Source organism: Drosophila virilis, unplaced genomic scaffold, assembly GCF_030788295.1.
Source record: "Drosophila virilis strain 15010-1051.87 unplaced genomic scaffold, Dvir_AGI_RSII-ME tig00001479, whole genome shotgun sequence".
NCBI classification, from domain to species: Eukaryota; Metazoa; Arthropoda; class Insecta; order Diptera; family Drosophilidae; genus Drosophila; species Drosophila virilis.
In genome coordinates, this window is record NW_027212837.1 from 1147796 (window position 1) to 1172812 (window position 25017).

General features: G+C 40.5%; 1 protein-coding gene across 1 annotated transcript; it reads left to right on the forward strand.

The window, feature by feature from the left end:
* Window positions 1-571: 571 nt before the first annotated feature.
* On the forward strand, window positions 572-2995 carry Myb (proto-oncogene like protein Myb). The gene is made up of 2 exons (XM_002058765.4): window positions 572-2204; window positions 2275-2995. The coding sequence occupies exons 1-2, from the start codon at window positions 713-715 to the stop codon at window positions 2871-2873; spliced, it is 2091 nt and encodes a 696-aa protein (XP_002058801.1). The 5' UTR covers window positions 572-712; the 3' UTR covers window positions 2874-2995.
* The last annotated feature ends 22022 nt before the right edge of the window (window positions 2996-25017 follow it).

Consider the following 25017-nt stretch of genomic DNA (forward strand, 5'->3'; position numbering starts at 1 on the left):
AGTACCACTAATTTAGGCTTGCGAAAAAAATCGACTAGAAATCGGAATCGAAGCGTATCGGTATTATAAAGAAATTGTTGCAAAGTTGTAGAACGTAGTTTATTTTAATTGCCTTGGTACGCGACTACGTTTACTGATTCAGACCAAACCAAAAAACTAAAAAAGAATAAAATAAATGTTTCGTTATTTATTAACCTCATGGGAATATGTACATGTGTACATTTTGTAACAAGGGCTAACAATATATAACGTTAGTGAACATACCAGCTCAATTTTATATTAACACTAATAATTATATAGTTGAATGTGCACATACATATATTTGTATAAATGGATGATAACTTATGTTCAAATAAACAGCTTTGTAACAGTTTTTATTCAAGAAGCTCTTATAATCTTCACTTAGAAGTTGAAACTATCGACTGCTCGGAAAGAGATGCAACGCACCCGCTATTGCGACCGGATCAGCATCCAATAAAATATATGCTGTGTCTTAGCTGTAACAGGCCTATACAAAACAACTCCTTCAGCGACATATGCGCACATTACTTACTATATCCCCATCTACAAGGTTTGGCGAAGTGCTTATATTGCAGTGAAAACGTTTACTATTATTTATATCCTGGAAAAGTGTGCCCGGAAATTTTTCACTATTGCTCACCAAGAAAACAAGCAAAGGAGATAAATTCTCCATTATTTAAAAATCGTAAGCATGACAGACATTGGCGTTGATTTTACTGAAGATAATTCCAACTTGGAATTTGACACGCTATCGGAAGAATCTGAGGCGTCTGAATATTCCGATCATGATGAAGATGCCGTCACCAATGAGGATGAAGCAGCAAGTTCAAAAAATCAATCACAGACTCTAACTGAAGCCAACAATATAAATTTTAATGGTAATAGGCTTGACCCATCAAATAACAATATTGCTATGAGTGTAAAATGTGTACAGAATGAACTAAATTTTGTCAAACTAGAATCTGGATGTGATAAACTTGTAGATAGCGGATTACCGGTTAAGTTGCCACTAAAGACACAATTGAAGACGGTAACTGGGCATCCTAATTATGGGTTTGGTAAGCGCTGGTCAAAATCAGAAGACGTTTTACTGAAGTCTTTAATTGAAAAACATGGTGAACGCTGGGATATTATTGGATCACATTTTAAAGATAGACTTGAGCAACAAGTGCAACAGCGTTGGGCAAAAGTACTGAACCCCGAGCTTATCAAAGGGCCATGGACACGCGAAGAAGATGAAAAAGTAATTGAGCTAGTGCGACGTTTTGGACCAAAAAAATGGACGCTGATTGCTCGATATCTGAATGGACGGATTGGAAAGCAATGCCGGGAGCGTTGGCATAACCATCTAAATCCTAATATTAAAAAAACAGCTTGGACTGAGGAAGAAGACACAATAATTTACAACGCTCACTTTAAGCTTGGAAATCAGTGGGCTAAGATTGCAAAATTGCTGCCAGGACGAACGGACAACGCAATCAAGAATCATTGGAATTCAACAATGCGTCGTAAATACGATGCTGAACGTAGATCTGTTAGTACGGTAGCTGGTAGCGATCTAAAGAACTCCCGTACTCGTCTCATCGAATTAATCAAAACCGGTGGTATCAGTAAGTGTCCACAAGCGCTTTATTGCAAATTAGCGCCTATAAAAAAAAGTTTGTCAAATTCAAATAAATCACAAATGACTACAACATTGGAATCATGTTGTGAAGAATCGTTTCTAAACGTTCTGAAAACCAATGATGTAATTGACAATTTGTGCATTGAACCCAACGCAACTGTTCGGTCTCCAGCTTCTGATTTACAAAGTGGTAGTGGACCTGTCAAAGTCATATCAATGGCGACACTACCCCCCTTGCAATATCCTGAAGTCAAATTTAGGCATACACCTAATATACTAAAACGATCCCGTAAGCACATTCCTGATGTATCGATGAGTATGTATAGTAATTCAGATGCATTTAAAAGTGGCATAAAATCTAAGATGCCAGAAACACCAGTTATAACCCCTATTAAGACGCTAACCTTTTCGCCAAGCCAATTTTTAAAATCACCTTGTCTTACAACATTTGAAGATATGAACTTGCGTGCAAGCACGCCAGTTACCAAAATTTATAACCGAGTGGGAATGGAGATTAAAAAAGAGTTAGATACTTCATCAATTGAAACACCACATAAAAGTAAGTTCGTTATTATGAGTACACCTTACAAAACATTATCTTTACTGTGCAAAATATATTTTATTTGTAGGTATGGTTGGGCCGCGCACTCCAACTCCATTTAAAAATGCTCTTGCGGCTATTGGTAACGGTCGCTCATACGTAGCTTCTAGCCCTTCGAGTCTGGTCGAAGATCTTGCTGAAATCATCAATAAGGAACAGATGAATGAATCTGAGTTTAACGGCAGCAAATGTGAAAATGAGTATAACAATACATTCGCAAATAAAGTCATTCATTCGCCCGTTCCAAAGCGCGCTAGAAAATCATTGTTACCTAGTTGGAACCTAAACTTTTCACAATACGAAAAAAAAATGCAACCGTTTGAAACAGAGACACCAAGTAAATTTCTTACGTCAGGACAATCAGATACACATCTATCACCAAGCAACATTATTGAGGATACGTTATGCAGTGAACAGGACCTGTTATTTGACGAGGGTAAAAAAGAAAATAAGCCTTACGGTCAAAAGTTCCGTTTCCTTTCCAGCGATCATCTGTTGGACCCAAAGTGGGCTCGTGTCGCTTGCGGCAAAACCAAAGATCAAATTTTTATGGAGAAACAGGCATATGATTGTCTTAAGAATCTCGCCTTAATGCCGCGGTCATTAAATTTTGAAAAGCAAAAATGAGTTTTAATTAGCTCATAAAGTACGGAAAAAAATGATTAGAAATATCTTATATTTAATAGGACTCCTTAAATATCTAGAACATGTACAAAACAGTAATCAATTAAAGCATATTCTTTTTTTAATATTTTGTGTTTATTTATTGAAGAAAAGATCACCTGCCCACAAAGGTAAATTAGGAAGATATACTTAAAAGCAAATTAGTAATAATGGTGAAAAATTAAAAAAATTGCCAATAAGAAGCGCGGAATATATCTTAACTTAATAATGAAAAGTTTGGTAGAAATATATAAAAAACGAGAAAGAAAGGCTATCTTCGGCACTCCGAAGCACAGGGAAAATAGTTAATGCCGAGATTGCTCAAGATATCTTGATAAAGAACATGTTTTTTCATACAACTTGAATTTCGACCGATCGCTCCTATGGCAGCTATGTGATATAGTGTACCGATCTTAATAGGATTTTGCATTTATATCAGGAGCATAGTAAAACTAATAAATGCCTAGTTTGGTCAAGATATATTGAAAAACTAATTTTTAACACCCTTGCAGACGGTATTATAATTTGGTCCCGAAATGTGTAACGCATAGAAGGAGACATATCCGACCCCATGAAGTATATATATTCTTGATCAGCATCAACAGCCGAGTCGATATAGTCCGTCTGTCTGTTTCTATGCGAACTAGTCCCTCAGTTTTAAAACCATCCTTATGAAACTTTGCAGAAGGTTTTTTTTCTGTTGCACGCATCACATATGTTAAAACCAGCTTGATCGGACCACTATATCATATAGCTGCCATTGAAACGATCGGTCGAAAATTAAGTTATTGTATGAAAAAACATTTTGTTTTTCAAGATGTCTTGTTTTACTATTCTCTTTATATATATGAAAAATCCTATTAAGATCAGACTACTTTATCATATAGCTGCCATAGGAACGATCGGTCGAAAATTAAGTTGTTGTATAAAAAAACATTTTGTCTTCAAGATATCTTGACCAAACTAGGCATTTATTAGTTTTACTATACTTCTCATATATAGGCAAAATCATATTAAGATCGGACCACTATATCATATAGCTGCCATAGGAACGATCGGTCGAAAATAAAGTTGTATGAAAAAACACTTTGTTTATCAAGATAGCTTGACCAAACTCGACATTTATTGGTTTTACTATGCTCTTCATATAAACATGAAATATGTGCTGCGTACAACAGAAAAAGGGACTTCTGCAAAGTTTCGTTAAGATAGCATTAAAACTGAGCGACTAGTTCGCATAGAAACAGAGAGACGAACAGACGGACATGGCTATATCGACTCGGCTGTTGATGCTGATCAAGAATATATTTACTTAATGGGGTCGGAGATGTCTATGCATTACACATTTCACGACAAAATTATAATACCCTCTCCAAGGGTATAAAATAGAAAGTGCAAGGATATCTTCGGCATGGCGAAAACTTAGTGGCCTTGTAGAAATTTGCCTTACGGTTTAGCAGATATGTGATATATTGAAACTCGTAAATACTCAGCTTTCTTTTTAAATATCTTAGAAAATAAAATAGAATCGCCGACAAGAAACTACTTTTCGACCGACTGTGGTAAAACTTATAATTGTCAACCTTGGTCAATGATTTGAAGAACACCTACTTTTCGATCGAATGTTTTTATTGTAGCTAGCTAGTAGTCTGCAACAGAAAGATGTATCTATGATGGTAGATTATAAACTGAGAATCTAAGTCGAGTTGGCTGTTAAAATATGTACACTTTATCGGTTCGGTAAATTTATCGACAACACAATTAAAAAAGGCTTTACTAATACTTTCAATATGGCTTATTCCGAAAATACACCAATTTTATTGAAGGGGCAGAATAATAGTCGTTCCCAACTAACTTGCTAAATAAAATTACATTTTTGCTACTATAGGATTAAATAAGTTATAATACATTTGATACCATACGTATTTTCCATTTCTCTTGATGAATCTTACGATTCCTCTAGGCATAGATGATAGCAACATCCGACAAGTTTCTTCAGGAATATTATACAACATATTTTGGAAACATTCCTATAAATGCGTTTTTTTGGCAACAGTCTTTGAAATTTTATGTTTAAGTTCATCTTAGAGGTTCGGTTTGGTAGTTTAACGTTGGTAGTGGTAAAAAATAAATAAAAAGCGCTTGACTCACCAATATTGGCATGTAGCTTCTAGAATATTATAGGTATATAAAGTATCATTCATTTTATAGCTTTCACCACCTCCCCGCTACTACCTCATAGATAAAAATCAAATAAATAAACCAATTACTGCCCACTAAGATAAGCCCCAATTTAAATGCAATTGAATTTTTTAGAATGTACAAATATTCGATAGCACATTTAGATATATTGTAGAAAATCTCATCAAAATCGGTTAAGCAACACACACAAAAGGTACTAAATAAAACGTGCTTTGGCTGGCAGCAAGCGCAAATTGCAAGACGTCCTGTGTACACGTACAAACACACATTCATGCCCGTCTGCTTTGACTTCAGTAGCAGCAGTGCAATTGCGATCGTATTGTTTTTTGTGCTGCAATTTGAATTCCTATTTTTTTTTTCATTAAGACTCAGTTCTGGGCGTGGCTTTTGACTAGAGGACGGCGTCAGGTGATGTGGTATGTTGCAAGTTCGAACCCTACCGAGTTCGAACCCTACCGACCATTGAATATATCATAAATAATAAAAAAGAAGCAAATTTTGCAAAAAAAGGGAAAGTGGCAGAGGTTAATTGGATGGATAACCTACAACTGATTCAAGGCGCTAATTAAATAAAATTACACTCGAAAATTTGCCCATTCCTCATTTGACATCCATTTATCACCCATCACACAAGGTAACTTCAATACAAGTTTCAACCCATTGGGCAAAAGGGTATAAGCATAGTCGATCTAGCTATGCCCGCCTGTCTACCCGTTCGTATGTTCGTCTTTCCACGCGTCGATCTCAGAGTCAATAAGGGCCTTGAGTTCGATGCTACCAGGCGAAATTTAAAGAAATCCTTGCACGATTCTGACAGTGAGCCCCCAGTCAGCGCGGTGGGCGTGCCTTCACTAAGCTTATTCTACTACGGTCTTTATCAGCACGGCTGCACATTTGTCCTATTTCGTTAACTTGGGCTGTCGCTAATCGAAAGGATTTGTTTGCGCTTTGATTTCGAACAACTGGTCATAATGATATTTAGGACACATCTGCGAACTCCGTGCGGATTGGTCCTGTCTTGGAACGCTTAAAGTGTGCCAATGGTCATGGCGAGTGGAAATTCTTAACTGCTGGCCCTGATTTAGAACGCTTCAAGTATGTCCATTGGGCGGGTAAAAAGGCAATCAAATTGTTGTGATCTTTTGATTGAAATGTGCGTCGTCTTGTAGGATTATTTGAGTGGAAGAACTATCTAAAGACTTCTTCAATACGTTATTGCAGGGTAATGATTTTTTATATTCCCTTCCAGATAAATTATAAGTTTATCAAGGCGGAGCTTGATCAAGGCGGAGCTTGATCAAGGTGGAGCTTGATTGCAAGTGATGTGTTAATCCTCGCAATATCTGTAACACTTCTAGTGGGCTACACGTTCTATAAATTGTAATGACATCAATGCCATCAATAGCCTATAAGAAAAACTTCAGCCTAAAGATATTTCCGCTGCCAGCATTGCGGTCAGTCGAAGAAGTTTTTTTTCCCTGTACCAACCAACACATGAGCAACAATATATGTGAATCAACTGTGGTTCCAATCATAATGCGGTTAACTGGCCCTACATTCCCTATACGCCAACGTCTGGTCTGTCCTTATTGGAGGTTATTTAAATGCTTAAGTTATGATACCCCTGGAACTGGCTTCTTATTTCCATCGAAAAGCTGCGGGGACAGCATACAGCGCATCAGCGAATGCGGCTGCGATTGATCTTTCTTTCTTTTGAGTTTTTACGAGATGATAATGACGAAGATTGCCTCTGTTCCAGTGCAGCTGTTCCGCCATGTCCATTATAGATTAAACATAGTCATTTGGAATGCCAATGGCCTTATTGGCAGGTCTGTGGTTGTGGAGCATCCCCAGATTCACCATCCTAACCCCTTCTGCAATTGTGACTAATATCCGTTTTTAGAGGTAGTTGCTTTCTCAGGGGCTACAAGCAAAGGTAGTATCGCCTTGGCTGCTGTCAACTGCAAACCATGTCGTCCCTGCTGTGAATATGGGGAATACTATAGGCTCTTTGGTAGGTGCCAAAATGATCTGCTGGTCTTGCTAGTTGTTGTTTCTACATGGCTTGCCAACATTTACTTTGATTACTTCTTATTTTACGCGGGTATGCCGATCCAGCATGCTGCATTTATCCCTTCCCGTCCAACCGCCGGGGGACGCAATCGTGTAACTTATGACGCGAGCCGCGTAGCACAAAAACGAATACAAACTAAGGTTTTAAGCTAGGCATATCTTGCTGTTTAAAATGGAACCTTTAATTAGGGGAAGAATACTCTGTAATGCTAGTTGTAATCATCACAATTAGTTGGGCAAGATTTGTGAGTTATAGGTGTATTATTACTTTTTTATTGTTGTTCGACGATTCGCACAAGTGTAGGCAGGTACTCAAAGCCCCACCGCATCCAAAGCGGATTGGGTACTACCTTGAGTTGATCGTTCGGTGTTAGGGGCTTCCCGGTGCACAGTAACCGGCAAGTGGGTAAGTGGACGAGACTTCACAACGTTCTCGGCCTCAATCAGGAAACTCTGATTTGGTTCCACCTCCTTGACTGTGTGGCGTAGCACTCTCTTGACACACTGCACCATCATTTTCCAGACTCCCTCTTCAGCTGGGCTCGCTGGGCAGTTGAAGAACCATTCAATGCCTCTAGAAGAAGGCTCACAATGAAACTTCTCCGGCTCGAATACATCAATGAGCCTTTTGGCTTCTCGGCCCCAACAAAATTTTTTCCGTAGTCACTGTACAGGCCTGCGACGGCAAAGAAAGTTACTGATCACGATTATGCAGGAATCCTCCATATACACACTACATCCAGATATTACTGTAGGCAACACTCGCCGCAGCCTTGTTATCCAAAATCTGGTCCTGATGTCGCCTATCGTTGCATCCACGTTTTGATGCTTCATTTTCACCAGCCGACTGTATCTAGAGAATCTCTGAAATTAAAAAAAAAGTTATTTGCTGTAGCCAGGGCAAATCCAGTCTGCATCTCTTCTTCATTATCGCAGGATGAATGTTCCGTGCCCAGTTCGGGCTGCAGCCAGCTGCTTTCCGGCTGCCGCAAAAATGTTGGCCCGCCTTACCACCGTGACCGTAGGCTAAGGTTTACATGGCAATGCGGCCTCGTTGCGTCGTCTGCTGCATATTCAGCAGTAGTTATCCATCACTTGGGAGACCTTTGTTGACTCCAAAATTTCTTCCACTCGATTTTCGACGATCTGCTTGTATCAATGGTGGATGCTGCCTATCCAACGCAGCACTGTATTGAAGTCAGTCCATAGGATAGCATCGGTGATCACTATACTGTGCTCCATTTTGACAGTCCTGGAATTGACATCGTCTTCATTGGGGCACACTTCGTTTTGGCACATACGAAAGTAAGTCACAGCTGCGAATGCTGACTGGCAAGCGTCGATGAAAACGAGCAGCTGTCCGTACAGGTATTGGGCCAAAATAATGTCGCGAGCTCCAAATTCCTTCCACGCTGTTTATATTCTGAAGCCATTTACTAAAGGCGCAGGCGATCTCATCTGGTAAGGGTGCATCCCACATTTCGTCGCCAGATCTCACGCATTAGGATCTTTCCAGTTATCATAAGACAGCTGAGAAATCCCAAATGATCATATGTTGACATAATCAAGCTCAAGGATTCCCTCTTCGTAGGAACTCGCTCCAAATTTATCACACAAATTCAGCACACATATGGGTACTTTGTGGTACTTTATGTTGAATTTGAAATCATCCGTGGCTGGTTGCCAAAACATGCCTAAAATCTTTTCTTCAGCTTCGCCCTATCCGATGCTCCACGCAGCCCCATGTTGGCCTAGGGCTGCAGCTACAGTTGTTAAACTGGAAGTAAACTGGCACAATTTAAATACAGTATTTGCATGTTTTTCGCTTATTCTTGTTGATATGGCGATGGCGTTACCTTCACTATCAAAACTATTCACATAGTCGTCTACAAAGTGACATTCAAGAATAGCCTTAACCGAGTGAGGATCTAAATTCTGATACTGCGGGGCATTCAAGGTGCGCGGCGCTTGTCGAGCATGCTGCTTTAAACGTTATTATCGTCATCTCATAAACATCAGGCTCCCGGCGATCAACATCGTTTCGCCACAGGAATCGCTAGGCGCATCTGTCGTGCCACCGGCGTTCTTACCAACGGCAACGGCCAACGGCACCATCTCAAAAATAAAAGAAAACAGCCACCACCGACTGTATAATGCCGAATTTAATGAAATGTCACCAACTTTTGCTACCTATTTTTACTGTGGTGTCTTCGAGTATCTTCTATGCGCGTGCATCGTCGCTGGCTGCGACTGGTGGCATAAACTTCACACCGGAGTTTTCGATGTTAAAAAATAGTAATTTACCATCTTTTGGAATGCATCCTCCTGCGGCATTGCTAGGAGGTACAACTTTGATGACGTGTAATGCAAAACACTACTATCCAAGTTCGGTGGATGCGCCATATGGTCCCTGTAGAACAAGTCTTCTCGTTTGCATTGGCAGTCCAAGATGCGCATGGTCAAGTCCAATCAGAAATTTTAATACCGCCCCGCGATACGCTTTCAAGGGAAATCGTGCCCAACATTTGGACGTCACGTCGATACAGACTTTGCATTGGTAAGCTCAGATTGGACACGGCGTACACATCATCAAACCACTGTGTATCCACTGTCTACGGCAACCGTCCAGTATTCATCAATATATCACCTGCTGGCTGCGGTACATTGTGACTCATGGCATCATGATCATGTAAAAGTCGATGATGTCTCTTCTTGTTTGTTAAATGCTGTTCCCCGTTAGCCGATTGTAAAAAGGTGGCAAGGCTACTCACTCGTGTAGCATAGGCACGTTTTAGCTATGCTGTGCTTTTGAATTGCCTGCAGCTAGCTGGCTGTGAATTAGTCGTTCTGGGCGGCCATATTTGAAACGTAATTGTTCCATTACGTTGTTCACATTCTTGTAATGTATGAGCAACGACTTCACAGTTTCACGTGCTTCGCTTTTGAGTGCCTTCAACAATCTCTGGTTATTTTCGAGATTCATACAGCTGTACTCCAAAGGTGTTTCCTTAAACGCGCAGAAGAATATAGGACAATCCACAGGTAGGCCTCCAAGTTCAGACAGATCTAGTAATTTGTGTGGCAGGCATACATCGTTCCTGGGAGTCGCCCATGCGAAGCTCCCAGTTGCCTGTGTTGGCTCTAAAATTAGCGCTTGTTAGTTTTTTTATGCCAGCGTGTAGCTGAGCGTTAGCTGCGCAATGCCTGCAGAACAACATGGCGTCGAGCGACTTGATGATGTAGAAGAGTTATCAATAAATGTAGTCCGTTTTACCGTTTGCAACTTTGCTCCCAAATTTCCATTCAATCACGTAGACAATGCCAAACTCAAAGATAACGATCTGGTCAAAATGTTACCACTTAAAATGGCGATTTCACTCAAATTTACACTTGAATTTGGGACTGCACTCATAATTACCGTTTCACTCAAACTTCCACTTGACGATGGGTCTCCACTCAAAGCTCCGATCAAAAATGGCAGTTTAGCTGTACCATCCAAGCCGGCTTTACTCAACTTAACGGGACCATTACCTGTACTCATATGTGCTTAACCAGTTTTTGGCCTCTGCAACTCGTGCTCTACCGCAGCGACTCTCTGCCTACTTGAAAGTTGCGTGCTTGGACTTCGCCCTCCTGTCAATAAGCTGGCTTGTGCACAAATTCTCTTGGCCACAGTGCCGACAGGTTGTACAGCAGGAACTTGCATTTGTAATACAGTGCTCACCATTCTACTCGTCCGTTTCAGCTGCGCCCCACTCGCGTGGTAGCTATCTTCTGGCCATCGTTCAAGCGTGGACTATTCCTGGTTGACCTCTGTGTCATCCTATTCAAATCGGAGATAAGTAGCTTCTACTATATTTTACGCTGGCTTACTTACCAATGGTAACTTTATAACTGGGGTGGAGGCCTTGCCTGTGCGCTGTGTCTATATACACGCACTGTAACTCCAAAGTTATACCACGTCTTGTCTCCAGTGCAAGTCGCCCTTGCAGAGTACTGCAAAAAAATATCATGTCCCGTGCCAAACGAAGGTAGAGTTGCAATTTTAACACTGCAAGGTTTACGCCTGGCCCCTGGCCATGTTACTTCGATGTTAATAGAGACAGCGTAATGCAAAACGTGCTAGTGCAAGTGCAAGTGCTTTATTCGGAACGGATTACATAGGTTAGAACTTAGATATATATTCCCTCATAATCTTACCGTAGTCTTTCGTCCTACGGCCTTCAAACTCGCGACAATAATGAGCTTACCATTTGAGTAATGGCGGCAACAAGCCAAATATAATTTGCCCGTACATTCAGAATGAACCACATAATTGAGAACAGTAAAATATCGGATCTTTTAACTATGAACAACACTAACAGCTGTAACAACTAGAAAATGTGAACAGCAAACGTAAGACTTCCAATATAAATTAATGAAACAAAATAAATGTTTAATTGATATTACATATTTTTATATTCTGAACCTATTAAGAATAAGTATAGAGTATATTGTATTTGCGAAAAATCCAAAAGTATGTAACAGGCAGAAGGAAGCATCTCCGACCCCATAAAGTATATATTCTTGATCAGCACCAATAGCCGAGTCGATTTTGCCATGTCCGTCTGTCCGTATGTATAAACGCAAGGATCTCTGAACCAATAAGACCTAGATATTTGCAATTTTAGATGCAGGTACTCCTAGTGCCTGCGCAGATCGAGTTTGTTTCCGATAATCGATAACTTACTCCGTTTCCAAGCAATCGATAAGAATCGATATCGACATCCTGTTTTTTGAGCAAATTGGGTTAATAATAAGAGCTAGAGCCACCAAGCATGATATGTTGTTTCTAGAATATTACATATATGTCGAGTATTTTTAATTTTATACCTATCGTCACCTCCCCGCTACCACTCCAGAGCTATAAATCATGTTAATAACCCAACTCTTATTGCCAACCAATTTAAGCCACAATTTAAATGCAATTGACTTTTTCAGAATACACAAATATTCTATGGCACAATAAGATATACTGTAGAATATTTCATAAAGATCGGTTAAGAAAAAACCAGAGTTATTAGCAACTCCGCAATTGAATAGGGCAGCAACCTTAAGAATTTCTGTATACATGCAGACACACACATCTAACAGTATGGTAATTGCGACTTTTTTCTGTAATGCTATTTTATTTCCTTTTTTATCATAAGTACTTAATTATTGGTGTGGCTGCTGAGTAGAGGTGTGTGAAAGATCTGACATGATTTCAATGTGAACGGCTTTTACGGCCATGCAGCCAAAAATGGCGATATAAGATTTTGTGGGACCCTTGCCACGTATTCGAAGATAGGTGGTCACTGGACACTGACGTGGTGAAATGGTTTGAATGTGAACAAGCGCTCAGGTGGCAGGTAACCCATGACGGAAGGAAATCTGGACGATATCTGACACAGCGTATACAGGACCGTACAATGCTGCGTGCTAAAGCTCTTGCGTTTACGACCCAGAATTGAAGCCGCAGCAGTCAAAATAATGCCTTTGGCCCTGCATGGTAATTGCGCAAGTGAAAATTCCGAACATAACTGTGGACAAATTGTGATTCCTTGGGAACGTGTAAAGGATGCTTTTAACGAAAGGGAATATCAGCATGCTTGAGTCTGCTGCCAACCTTCATAAGCTCGTATCTAGAAGAGTGATCTATGAAGAGGCTGAGAAATTTCAGATTGCTTCTAAAATCTCTTCGTTTTCTTAGCAATTGCAAATCTTCTTTGAAATAGTTCTATTGAATAATCCAGATGATGCAGTGCAACGCGTGGCAAAATTCTTCTGGGGCCGGCAGTGAACTTTTGACAGGGTGTTCCGTTTTGGCAATATGGCAAACCCGAAATATATATGCCATAAAATGTGATAGAGTATTGTTGCAGCCAGTGCAAGACAATCTGCGAATCAGACCAGAAATGCGCGCTGTTCAGCTTATCGATGAATATATTTTTGAGGGTTGTATATAACTTACTCAGGAGCTTAGTTCCACTCAACTCTCATCGAGAAAGTGTCAGTCTTTTAACAGGAGCCACCAGGGATTTAGCAGTCAAAAACTGAACCTGGATATTGCCATACGAGTCCGTGGAACGCACATGCACGCAGCAGCCTTAAGCACGTATTGGTGCGTTACAGAAAGCGTGCAATTGTATGTCAGTGGGGTCAGATTGATTGGTGCAAGCAATCCCAATGGATCGAACAGAGAAGACGCAGTCGACACAATAGTCCTCTTTGTAGCTGTTGAATACAATTTTTTGGGCTTAAATTCAAATAGTAGCATATCACGACGTTGATCCCAAGCTACGCCAAGTGCGCTAGAGACAGCGTTTTCATTCAAGTTGAAATCCTTTACTGATTCACCATCTCTGACGGCGGGATAATTTGAGTGCCACTTAACCAATGGGAAGTATCACGGTGACCTTGTGTTTAATGTTCTACAACTAGATGAGCTCGTTTGTACCGCATAGCAAATCATCAACATTAAACCATGATTTTACAATGGATGTGCCAAAGGGAAACTCGCTTGCATTCAGATCTGTTAGATCTGTTAGATCTTGCGAACTGCAAAGTGTGGGGCCGAGGCCGTTCCATACGTCACTGTATTTAGCTCAAATGTCTGAAAATCAGCATCAGGGGATGATATCCAAAATATATATTGAAATTTCCGATCCACTGGACTAAAACTTGTCTATACTTTTTCGAAATGTTCGCTGTGATGGCGTAACGAATCAATCAAAAACGAGGGAGAAGTATATACAGAGCTTCTTGAAGTGTTGGGCCAACGAGAAGCAAATCATTCAATGAATGCTGGGACGATGTAGTGCACGAGGCATCAAACACGACTCGTAACTTCGTTAATGCACTGCTAGGTTTAAAAACACAATGGTGAGGTATATAAAAGTGTGGCTCATTTAATCTCGGAGTTGTCACTAATGTCATATGGCCAAGATCCTCATATACTTTCATGAAGTTTATATATTGCGATTGAACAGTAGGCTGCTGACTGAGGCACTTCTCGAGTGATAAACATGTGAGAGGTTATAATCGGGAGCTCCCGACTAAGGAATACCCTGAGCCCTCTTATTCCAACACCAAATAAATTAATAAAGAAAAGTTTCCTGGGCAGGGTTCAAACTCGCAACTGACCGCATTACTTGCTGTCGGCTCTACTCAACAGCTACACCAGCAAGGAAAAAAAAACAAGTAACAGGTTCTAGTCGGAAGCTCCCGACTAAGAAATTCCCTGAACCCTCTTATTCCAACACCAAATAAATTAATAAAAAAAAGTAACCTTGGCAGGGCTCGAACTCGCAACTGACCGCATTACTTGCTGTCGACTCTACTCAATAGCTACACCAGCAAAAAAAAAAAATAAAAACGAAGGTAGAGTTGCAATTTTAACACTGCAAGGTTTACGCCTGACCCCTGGCCATGTTACTTCGATGTTAATAGACACAGCGTAATGCAAAACGTGCTAGTGCAAGTGCAAGTGCAAGTGCAAGTGCAAGTGTTTAATTCGGAACGGATTACATGGGTTAGAACATAGATATATATTCCCTCATAATCTTACCGTAGTCTTTCGTCCTACGGCCTTCAAACTCGCGACAATAATGAGCTTAACATTTGAGTAATGGCGGCAACAAGCCAAATATAATTTGCACGTACATTCAGAATGAACCACATAATTGAGAACAATAAAATATCGGATCTTTAAACTATGAACAACACCAACAGCTGTCACAACTAGAAAATGTGAACAGCAAACCAATATAAATTAATGAAACAAAACAAATGTTTAACTGATAATACATATTTTTATATTCTGAACCCATGAAGAATAAGTATAGAGTATATTGTATTTGCGAAAAATCCAAAAGTATGTAACAGGCAGAAGGAAGCATCTCCGACCCCATAAGGTATATATATTCTTGATCAGCACCAATAGCCGAGTCGATTTAGCCATGTCCGTCTGTCCGTATGTATAAACGCAAGGATCTCTGAACCAATAAGACCTAGAGATTTGCAATTTTAGATGCAGGTACTCCTAGTGCCTGCGCAGATCGAGTTTGTTTCCGATAATCGATAACTTACTCCGTTTCCAAGCAATCGATAAGAATCGATATCGACATCCTGTGTTTTGAGCAAATTGGGTTAATAATAAGAGCTAGAGCCACCAAGCATGATATGTTGTTTCTAGAATATTACATATATGTCAAGTATCTTTAATTTTATACCTATCGCCACCTCCCCGCCACTCCACTACCACTCCAGAGCTAAAAATCATGTTAATAACCCAACTCTTATTGCCAACCAATTTAAGCCACAATTTAAATGCAATTGACTTTTTCAGAATACACAAATATTCTATGGCACAATAAGATATACTGTAGAATATTTCATAAAGATCGGTTAAGAAAAAACCAGAGTTATTAGCAACTGCGCAATTGAATAGGGCAGCAACCTTAAGAATTTCTGTATACATGCAGACACACACATCTAACAGCATGGTAATTGCGACTTTTTCTGTAATGCTATTTTATTTCCTTTTTTATCATAAGTACTTAATTATTGGTGTGGCTGCTGAGTAGAGGTGTGTGAAAGATCTGACATGATTTCAATGTGAACGGCTTTTACGGCCATGCAGCCAAAAATGGCGATATAAGATTTTGTGGGACCCTTGCCACGTATTCGAAGATAAATGGTCACTGGACACGGACGTGGTGAAATGGTTTGAATGTGAACAAGCGCTCAGGCAGGTAACCCATGACGGAAGAAAATCTGGACGATATCTGACACAGCGTATACAGGACCGTACAATGCTGCGTGCTAAAGCTCTTGCGTTTACGACCCAGAATTGAAGCCGCAGCAGTCAAACTAATGCCTTTGGCCCTGCATGGTAATTGCGCAAGTGAAGATTCCAAACATAATTGTGGACAAATTGTGATTCCTTGGGAACGTGTAAAGGATGCCTTTAACGAAAGGGGATATCAGCATGCTTGAGTCTGCTGCCAACCTCGATAAGCTCGTATCCAGAAGAGTGATCTATGAAGGGGCTGAGAAATTTCAGATTGCTTCTCAAATCTCTTCGTTTTCTTAGCAATTGCAAATCTTCTTTGAAATAGTTCTATTGATTAATCCAGATGATGCAGTGCAACGCGTGGCAAAATTCATCTGGGGCCGGCAGCTTACTTTCGACAGGGTGTTCCGTTTTGGCAATATGGTAAAACCGAAATATATATGCCATAAAATGTGATAGAGTATTGTTGCAGCCAGTGCAAGACAATCTGCGAATCAGACCAGAAATGCGCGCTGTTCAGCTTATCGATGAATATATTTTTGAGAGTTGTATATAATTTACTCAAGAGCTTAGTTCCGCTCAACTCTCTTCGAGAAGGTGTCAGTCTTTTAACAGGAGCCACCAGGGATTTAGCAGTCAAAAACTGAACCTGGATATTGCCATACGAGTCCGTGGAACGCACATGCACGCAGCAGCCTTAAGCACGTATTGGTGCGTTACAGAAAGCGTGCAATTGTATGTCACCATCTCTGACGGCGAGATAATTTGAGTGCCACTTAACCAATGGGAAGTGTCCTCGGCGAAGTATCTCGGTGACCTTGTGCTTAATGTTCTACAACTATATGAGCTCGTTTGCACCGCATAGCAAATCATCAACATTAAACCATGATTTTACAATGGATGTGCCAAAGGAAAACTCGCTTGCATTCAGATCTGTTAGATATTGGAAACTGCGAACTGCTAAGTGTGGGGCCGAGGCCGTTTCATACGTCACTGTATTTAGCTCAAATGTCTGCAAATCAGCATCAGGGGATGATATTCAAAATATATATTGAAATTTCCGATCCACTGGACTAAAACTTGTCTATACTTTTTCGAAATGTTCGCTGTGATGGCGTAACGAATCAATCAAAAACGAAGGAGAAGTATATACAGAGCTTCTTGAAGTGTTGGGCCAACGAGAAGCAAATCATTCAATGAATGCTGGGACGATGTAGTGCACGAGGCATCAAACACGACTCGTAACTTCGTTAATGCACTGCTGGGTTTAAAAACACAATGGTGAGGTATATAAAAGTGTGGCTCATTTAATCTCGGAGTTGTCACTAAAGTCATATGGCCAAGATCCTCATATACTTTCTTGAAGATTGCGATTGAACAGTAGGCTGCTGACTGAGGCACTTCTCGAGGGATAAACATGTAAGAGGTTATAGTCGGAAGCTCCCGACTGAGAAATACCCTGAACCCTCTTATTCCAACACCAAATAAATTAATAAAAAAAAGTAACCTTGGCAGGGTTCGAAGTCGCAACTGACCGCATTACTTGCTGTCGACTCTACTCAACAGCTATACCAGCAAAAAAAAAATACTTTCCCAGGTAGGGCTCGAACTCGCGACAGACCGCACCACTTGCTATGGCTCTACTCAGCAGCCACACCAATAATTAAGAACTTTTGATAAAAAAGGAACTAAAATAACGCTACAGAAAAAAGTCGCAATTACCATGCTGTTAGAATGCGATAGAATGCGAAGCAGACGCGCATGAATGTGTGTGTGTACATGTATACAGAAATTCTTAAAGTTGCTGCCCCATTCAATTGCGCAGTTGCATATGACTTTGGTTTTTTCTTAACCGATCTTTATGAAATTTTCTTCAGTATACCTTATCGTACCATAGAATATTTGTGTATTCTGAAAAATCCAATTGCATTTAAACTGTGTCTCAAATTGGTTGGCAATAAAAGTTGGGTTATTTACTTGACTAATAGAAGTACCTACATCTAAAATTTCAAGTCTCTAGCTCTTATAGGTTCTGAGATCCTTGCGTTCATACAAACGGACAGACGGACAGACAGACGGACATGACTAGATCGACTCGGCTATTGGTGCTGATCAAGAATATATATACTTTATGGAATCGGAGATGCTTCCTTCTGCCTGTTACATGCATTTGGATTTTGCACAATTTTAATAGATCCTTATACCCATTTCTAATGGGTTCTGGGTATAAAAACGACGACGCGCAACATGGCTTGAATTGCCAAGGCTCATTGGGTCTCCCTTAAGGTGTAGACGCACATTACGTTTTTATTCTGTGTTGTCCTTGAATATACATTTTCAGAGAGCCAATGTTCTAGATTGATTGACTTTGGCGAATTTTCTATAGCATCAATACTCCACGGTAATTAAAGATTTTTGTTACTTACGCAATTTTGCATCCATCAGCAATTTTTAATAAACTCTCCTCTGTCAGCATTCATTTAATTTACTGTTGTTGATTTGCCTTGATATTGTGTTGCTATTTTTGTTGACAGTATAGTCCATGAACAGCACATTTCTTAGGTACAGAGACCGCTCTGCGAGGGGATCGGAGTCAGACGACTCCACAACCATAGATAAGGAAGCTGTCCCGCAAAAAATCGCTGACAACAGGTGTAAAGTAGAAATGGAGCCCGAGCAGCTTAGGGCTTTGGTGCAGGCCGCCTTAGAAGCACAGAGCGCAGTAAGGAAGCAAAGAGATGCAGAACTGAGGGCTTCCTTACACGCTCGGATACAAGAATTGGCGGGCAGAATATCTGTCAGTGGTATAGAAACACCACCGGTCCAGGGATTTCAGCCTGCGGAAATCAGAAACGACGTCCAATGTAATGAACCATTGGACTCCGTTAAATGCTTACCAGAACTTACGGGGGTGCCAGAGACGTACGCCTCTTGGAGACAAGTTGCGATAGCGGCATATATTTACAAGCTATTCGACGGCAGCTCTCGCCACTACCAGGTGGTCATTATTATAATAATGAGCAAAATAAGAGGGGCAGCTGACGGCATTTTGGGTCAGTTTGGCACACAAATGAATTTTGATACCATAATAAACCATCTCGATTTCACAAACAGGAATAAATGAGGCATTCACATCAAAGAGCAAGAGATGACCACCATAAGACATGGCTCATTAACAATTTTACAATACTATGACGAGGTTGAGAAAAAGCTTACTCTTCTCTCCAATAAGGTCAACATGTCCTACGAACCAAGCATGGCACAAGGGCTCTGTACGAAGTTCAGAGATGATGCGTTGTGTGTTTTTGTCTCAGGCCTAAAGCGTAGCCTAACGGATGTCTTGTTCGCGGCAAAGACTAAGGACGTACCGTCGGCCCTAGCTCTAGCGCAAGAGGTAGAGGCAATCCATGAGAGGTACGCCTTTGCCGCTAGCTTGGCTAAAGGGCAAGAAGATAGCGGCTCTAAAAATCCTCACTTCACTAAATAACAGAAACCGCAACAAAGTCAATTATAGCAACAGAGTGGCAGGTGGAACAAAGGGTGCTGGTCACAGGAACCAATGGACGTCGATCCATCTGTGTCAACAATTCTAGAACCATCGCAAGCACCAGCCTACGTTAACTCTAGCGCTCCTCAAGCCTATAAAAGAACGGCCACGTCTGATCGTTTAAGATAGAGGAGGCAGAGAGTTAATCACACAGCTCACGAGCCTGATCAAGATTCAGGTTCGTATGCTGGCTCTGCAGCAGCAGCAGAACAGCAATTTGCCGACGTCAATGGTAGCGGGTATGACTCAGACACTTTCAATTTTTTAGGGGAAGCTCCCTGCTGCCCTACATCAGTAGGAGAGTAGCAGGGATCCAGACAAGATTTCTAATCTACACGGGCCCTTCCAAGAATTATATTAGGCCACATAAAGATCTAAAAGGTGTGCGCCCAGTAAATTCTTCCTTCTCTACCCATTCTAAGCACGGCACCACGAAGACCACTCATAAAAGTCTACATCTTTGTTCGGCAAGACTGCCACATTTTTCTTACTCCCTGACCTGCCCACATTTGATGGAATTGTGGGGCTCGACTTGCTCACGCAAGCAGGAGTGTCGCTTTGTCTTTCTTCTGGCCAACTCAAATGTGGCGCAGAAACTGAACAAATTGAATTCCACAGGTGCGCGGATGTTAACTTTACCAATGTTGACTGCGCCGACGCACCCGATGCTGTAAAAGATGCATTCATTAAAATGCTAAGTAGCAAACATTAGGCCCTAACACATAAGTGGGGGCCACTGTCAGGACCACTGATGAACAACCAGCTTATGTCCGACTGTACTTCTATCCCATGGTAGCAGCGGAATTCGTTAATAAAGAGATTCAAAGCCTTCTAATGAACGGTATCATCAAAAAATCTGTTTCCCCCTACAACAACACCATTTGGTTGGTGGACAAGATGAGGACGGAAGAGTTTGGTAACAAGAATACGCGCCTCGTACTGGATTTTCGCAAGCTTAACGAGAAAACCATCGCAGACAGATACCCTATGCCTAACATTCCAATGACTTTGGGGAATTTTGGCAAAGCTAAATACTTTTCGTCATTGGACCTAAAATCCGGCTATCATCAGATCACGCTAGCAGAGTGTGACAACAGCCTTTGCAGTTAACGGGGGGAAGTACGAATTTCGTCCACTTCACTTTAGGTTGAAGAATGCGGCCAGCATTTTCCAAAGAACTTTTGACGACGTTCTGCCTGAGCAAGTTGGCAATTATTGCTATGTCTATATTGACGATGTCATCGTCTTCTCAAAAGACGAAAATTCTCATGTCCAACATGTAGAGTGGGTCTTGAAGAGCCTGTACGAGGCAAATATGAGAATCTCCAAGGAAAAATCGCGTTTTTTTAAGAAAAGCGTAGGTTTTCTTGGTTTCATGGTAGCCAGTAATGGAGCTACAACGGACCCCGAAAAAGTCAAAGCAATTCAGGAGTTCCCGGAACCAAAAAAAATATTCGAGATCAGATAATTTTTAGGACTGTCAAGTTACTGTAGGTGTTTCATCAAAGACTTTGCCTCAATAACAAAACCTTTCCTGATCTTCTAAAGGACGAGAATGGGTCAGTAAGTAAACATAGATCGCGAAAAATCCCGGTAGAGTTCTCAGGGATTCAGCATCACGCATTCCAATAGCTTCGCAACATTTTGTCATCAGAAAACGTCATGCTCAGATACCCTGACTTTAAGAAGCCGTTTGTTTTAACGACAGACGCTTCAGCTTACGGCATAGGGGCAGTTCTTTCCCAATCGCCGGTTGGAGCCTCAACTTTTGCAATTGCCCTCTACGTCTGTTCAGACACCTACGACTTTCTTGTCTCTTCCTAGCAACTTGGAGGTATCTCCAATGTTGTCTTTATCGCCTTCTCAAAGCGACTGTCCAATTACCCCGGTTTCAAGCCTTGTACTAGACCCAGTAGAGCCTGTACCTGATTCCGTTCCAATTAATCAAACTGCCTCAGCCCCGTCAGCTCCTGGCCGCAAAGGTAGACCTGCGCGCAATCTTGCCCAGATTGTTAAAAACAATCATTGTGCCTCGTTAGCTCCTCCAACTCCTGTATTACCTACAGCCCCATCAGCGCCTACTTTAACGGTAGTTGCCCCTCGTTGGCAAGTTTTTGTATCTCGACTTTCGTCGGACACCACTTCTGAGTCATTGGCAGCCTATATTGCTATATATCATCATTCAAAATAAATGTTTCACATGATATGTTCCCAATCATTTGTGATCCCAAATTTTGGCCACCACACATGATAGTTCATGAGTTCAAGCCTAAAAAGCGTAACCAGCCTGTCACCCTTCCAGTCCCTTCAATACAGGGTACCATTTCTGCCCCAAAAAACTAGCTTCATCTTCTGACCAAATCTTTATTCATTATCAGAATGTCAGAGGTCTCACTTCAAAGCTAAAAAATCTTTTTATTGCCAGCACTTCCTTCGATTCGGACATAATAGCATTTTCAGAAACATGGTTAAACTCAACCATATCTGATTTTGAGATATTACCGAATAACTTTATTTTGTTAAGAAATGATCGGCCGACTCGAGGTGGTGGGGTGTTAATTGCCGTTAAAGCCACTCTCCAGTCTGAACTATTCTGTTTTAGTACGCCTACTGACGCTGAGATTGTCTCAGTTAAGGTGTCTTTTCCTACACGGAATATCTATGTAACATGCTCTTATGTCCCACCTTCTTCTGATATTCAAGTTTATATGAATCATATTACTTGTATTAAAGAAGTTTCTTCACACGTGCGGGATAATGACCTATTATTGGTGTTGGGTGATTTTAATTTGCCGAACATCTCTTGGTCATTATTCACTGCTGAAAATTATCTAGTGCCCTCAGCACAACACGATTTTTTAGACTGCATGCTTGATCTTTCGTTGTTTCAAATCAATTCAATTTCTAATCATATGAATAGAACACTTGACCTTGTATTTGTTAACGACTACCTTATTTCTAATGTGTCTAGGTCCCCTCCTTTATCTCTTCCTGAGGATGTCTATCATCCAACTTTAGAGATTGCAATGCTAAATTGTAATCCTTTCATTTCGTGCTCATCAGCCAATAAGCCCCGCTATTGCTTTCGCAAAGGAAATTATTCTTTGCTGAATCAGCTTATTTATTCAACCGATTGGTCTTTCTTATATGACTCAGTTGATATGAATACAGCCATTAATTCTTTTTATATCACCCTAAACTCCCTCTTAGATGTGTGTATTCCTAAGTCAATTCCTTCGACTACTTTTTCAAAACCACCCTGGTTTACTCCCAGATTATCACATCTAAAAAATGTAAAATCCAAATATTTTAAAAAGTTTAAAAAGTCTGGTTCGTGTACAGACTTGGCTAAATATTCCATAGCCAAGTCGAACTTCTTTCTTCTTAATTCTCAATGCTATGAGAATGCTGATTAGAATCTAATTCGTTGTAAAAGGCAATTCGCCCGAAATCCGAGACAGTTTTATAATTTTGTAAGCTTGAAGGGTAAATCTTCAAGTTTGCCATCTTCTTTTTTTCTTGGGATGGATAAAGCTAGCAATGACACTGATTCTGCTAACCTCTTTGCTAATTTTTTCCAATCAACTTACTCTTCAGTCTGTCCTAATACTAATTCTTACCCTTATACTATTTCCTCCGCTAGTTCTGTACCTCCCCCCATTATTTCACACTTCTCTCTCCTATTAGCTATAAACTCTCTAAAATCTTCTTACTCTCCTGGGCCGGACAATATTCCTAGTTGTCTACTCAAGGAGTGTAGTTCTTCCCTTTTCTATCCATTGCTAAAGCTTTTTAATCTATCCCTTGAAACTTCTGTCTTTCCATCTCTTTGGAAAGAATCTTATATCATTCCTCTTCACAAGAAAGGTGGGAAGTCTGATATACAAAATTACAGGGGCATTGCAAAACTGTCTGCTATTCCTAAATTATTTGAAAAAATAATCAGCAGCATTTCTGCAAATCAGTTGTTTCCCCTGTTCAACATGGATTCGTAAAGAATCGGTCAACTACGACCAATCTGCTTTACTTCCTTGGTAAATGATGCTTTCCTTTCGAAAATGCAAACTGATGTCATTTACACTGACTTCAGTAAGGCGTTTGACTCTGTGCACCATGACATTTTACTTTTTAAACTTGACCGAATAGGTTTCTCTCTGTCCCTTTTACTTTGGATTAATTCTTATTTAAAAGGTAGGACCCAAAGAGTAATACTGAGGTTGACTACCTCTAAAAGGGTTCACGTTACTTCTGGTGTTCCTCAAGGTAGTCATCTTGGACCTTTACTCTTTACACTTTTTATAAATAATCTTCCCTCTGTTATATCACATGCCCGTGTACTCATGTATGCGGACGATGTCAAACTTTTTCTATCATACACTAACCCTGAACGCTATGCAACTTTGGTGTTCGGCCAATCAATTGCATCTAAATTGTTCAAAGTGTATGTTTATGACTTTTAATCGTACTACACCTTATCTTGTCAGTTATACAATCGACAATATCCCTTTGCAACGTATACTAACAGTTAAGGATCTAGGCGTTATTTTTGATTCTAAACTCTGTTTCAATCTTCATATAGATACCATTGTTAATGAGGCAAAAGGTGTACTTGGATTCATTAAACGATGGTCTAAAGAGTTTAACGATCCTTTTATAACAAAACTTCTGTACATCTCTCTTGTTCGCCCTTTCCTTGAATACTACTCTTGCATCTGGTCTCCACAGTATATCAACAGCCAGGATCGTATTGAATCAGTTCAGAAGCAATTTCTGCTTTTTGCCTTACGAGGTTTAAATTGGGACCCTAATCTTCGGTTGCCGTCCTACTCCAGCAGACTGCTTCTTCTCAACCTACCGTCGTTAATCAACCGTAGGACAATTCTCGGTGTTGTCCTTCTACATAAGTTGATTATTGGCGACATAGATTCTCCTTTTCTGCTAGGGCGTCTTCAATTCTCTGTTCCGGCTAGACCAACCAGAAATTATCGCCCCTTATTACTATCTACGTGCACAACAGATTACGCTATGCACAATTCTTTTCGCGTGCTATGTAAAAATTATAATAGTTTGCATCACGTTTTCTCTACCGAACTGTCTCTACCCCTAATAAAATTGTTGCTTTCAGGATACCTTCGGGAAGTCGCTGACCATTCCCAGCTATGAGCAGGGGCATGGCTAGCCGGACAAGCTGAAAAATTTTGCCCCACCGTGTCGGTGATTTCCCATTACTTTTCTCTTTGTCCTATCCACTTAACACTCTTTATCTAACTTACATTGCTTTACTTTATTAACAATTTTCTTACTTCCTTTTTTCCTATTTATTGTATTTTCTTTATTAATATAGCAAATTAAGATTATTTTTAATTTCACTTGAGATCACTTTTTTCCTACTTACAACCTTCTGCTTAGATGTAGGCTCTAATAGCGTCACTGACAAAATTAGCTGTGAAAAGGGGCACACCTGGCCGGAC

Excerpts from the sequence above, each read along its gene's own strand:
- Myb (XM_002058765.4), top strand. The coding sequence starts at position 713 with ATGACAGACATTGGCGTTGATTTTACTGAAGATAATTCCAACTTGGAA. Across the intron at positions 2,205-2,274 it reads AATTGAAACACCACATAAAA|GTATGGTTGGGCCGCGCACT; the intron begins GTAAGTTCGTTA and ends TTTTATTTGTAG.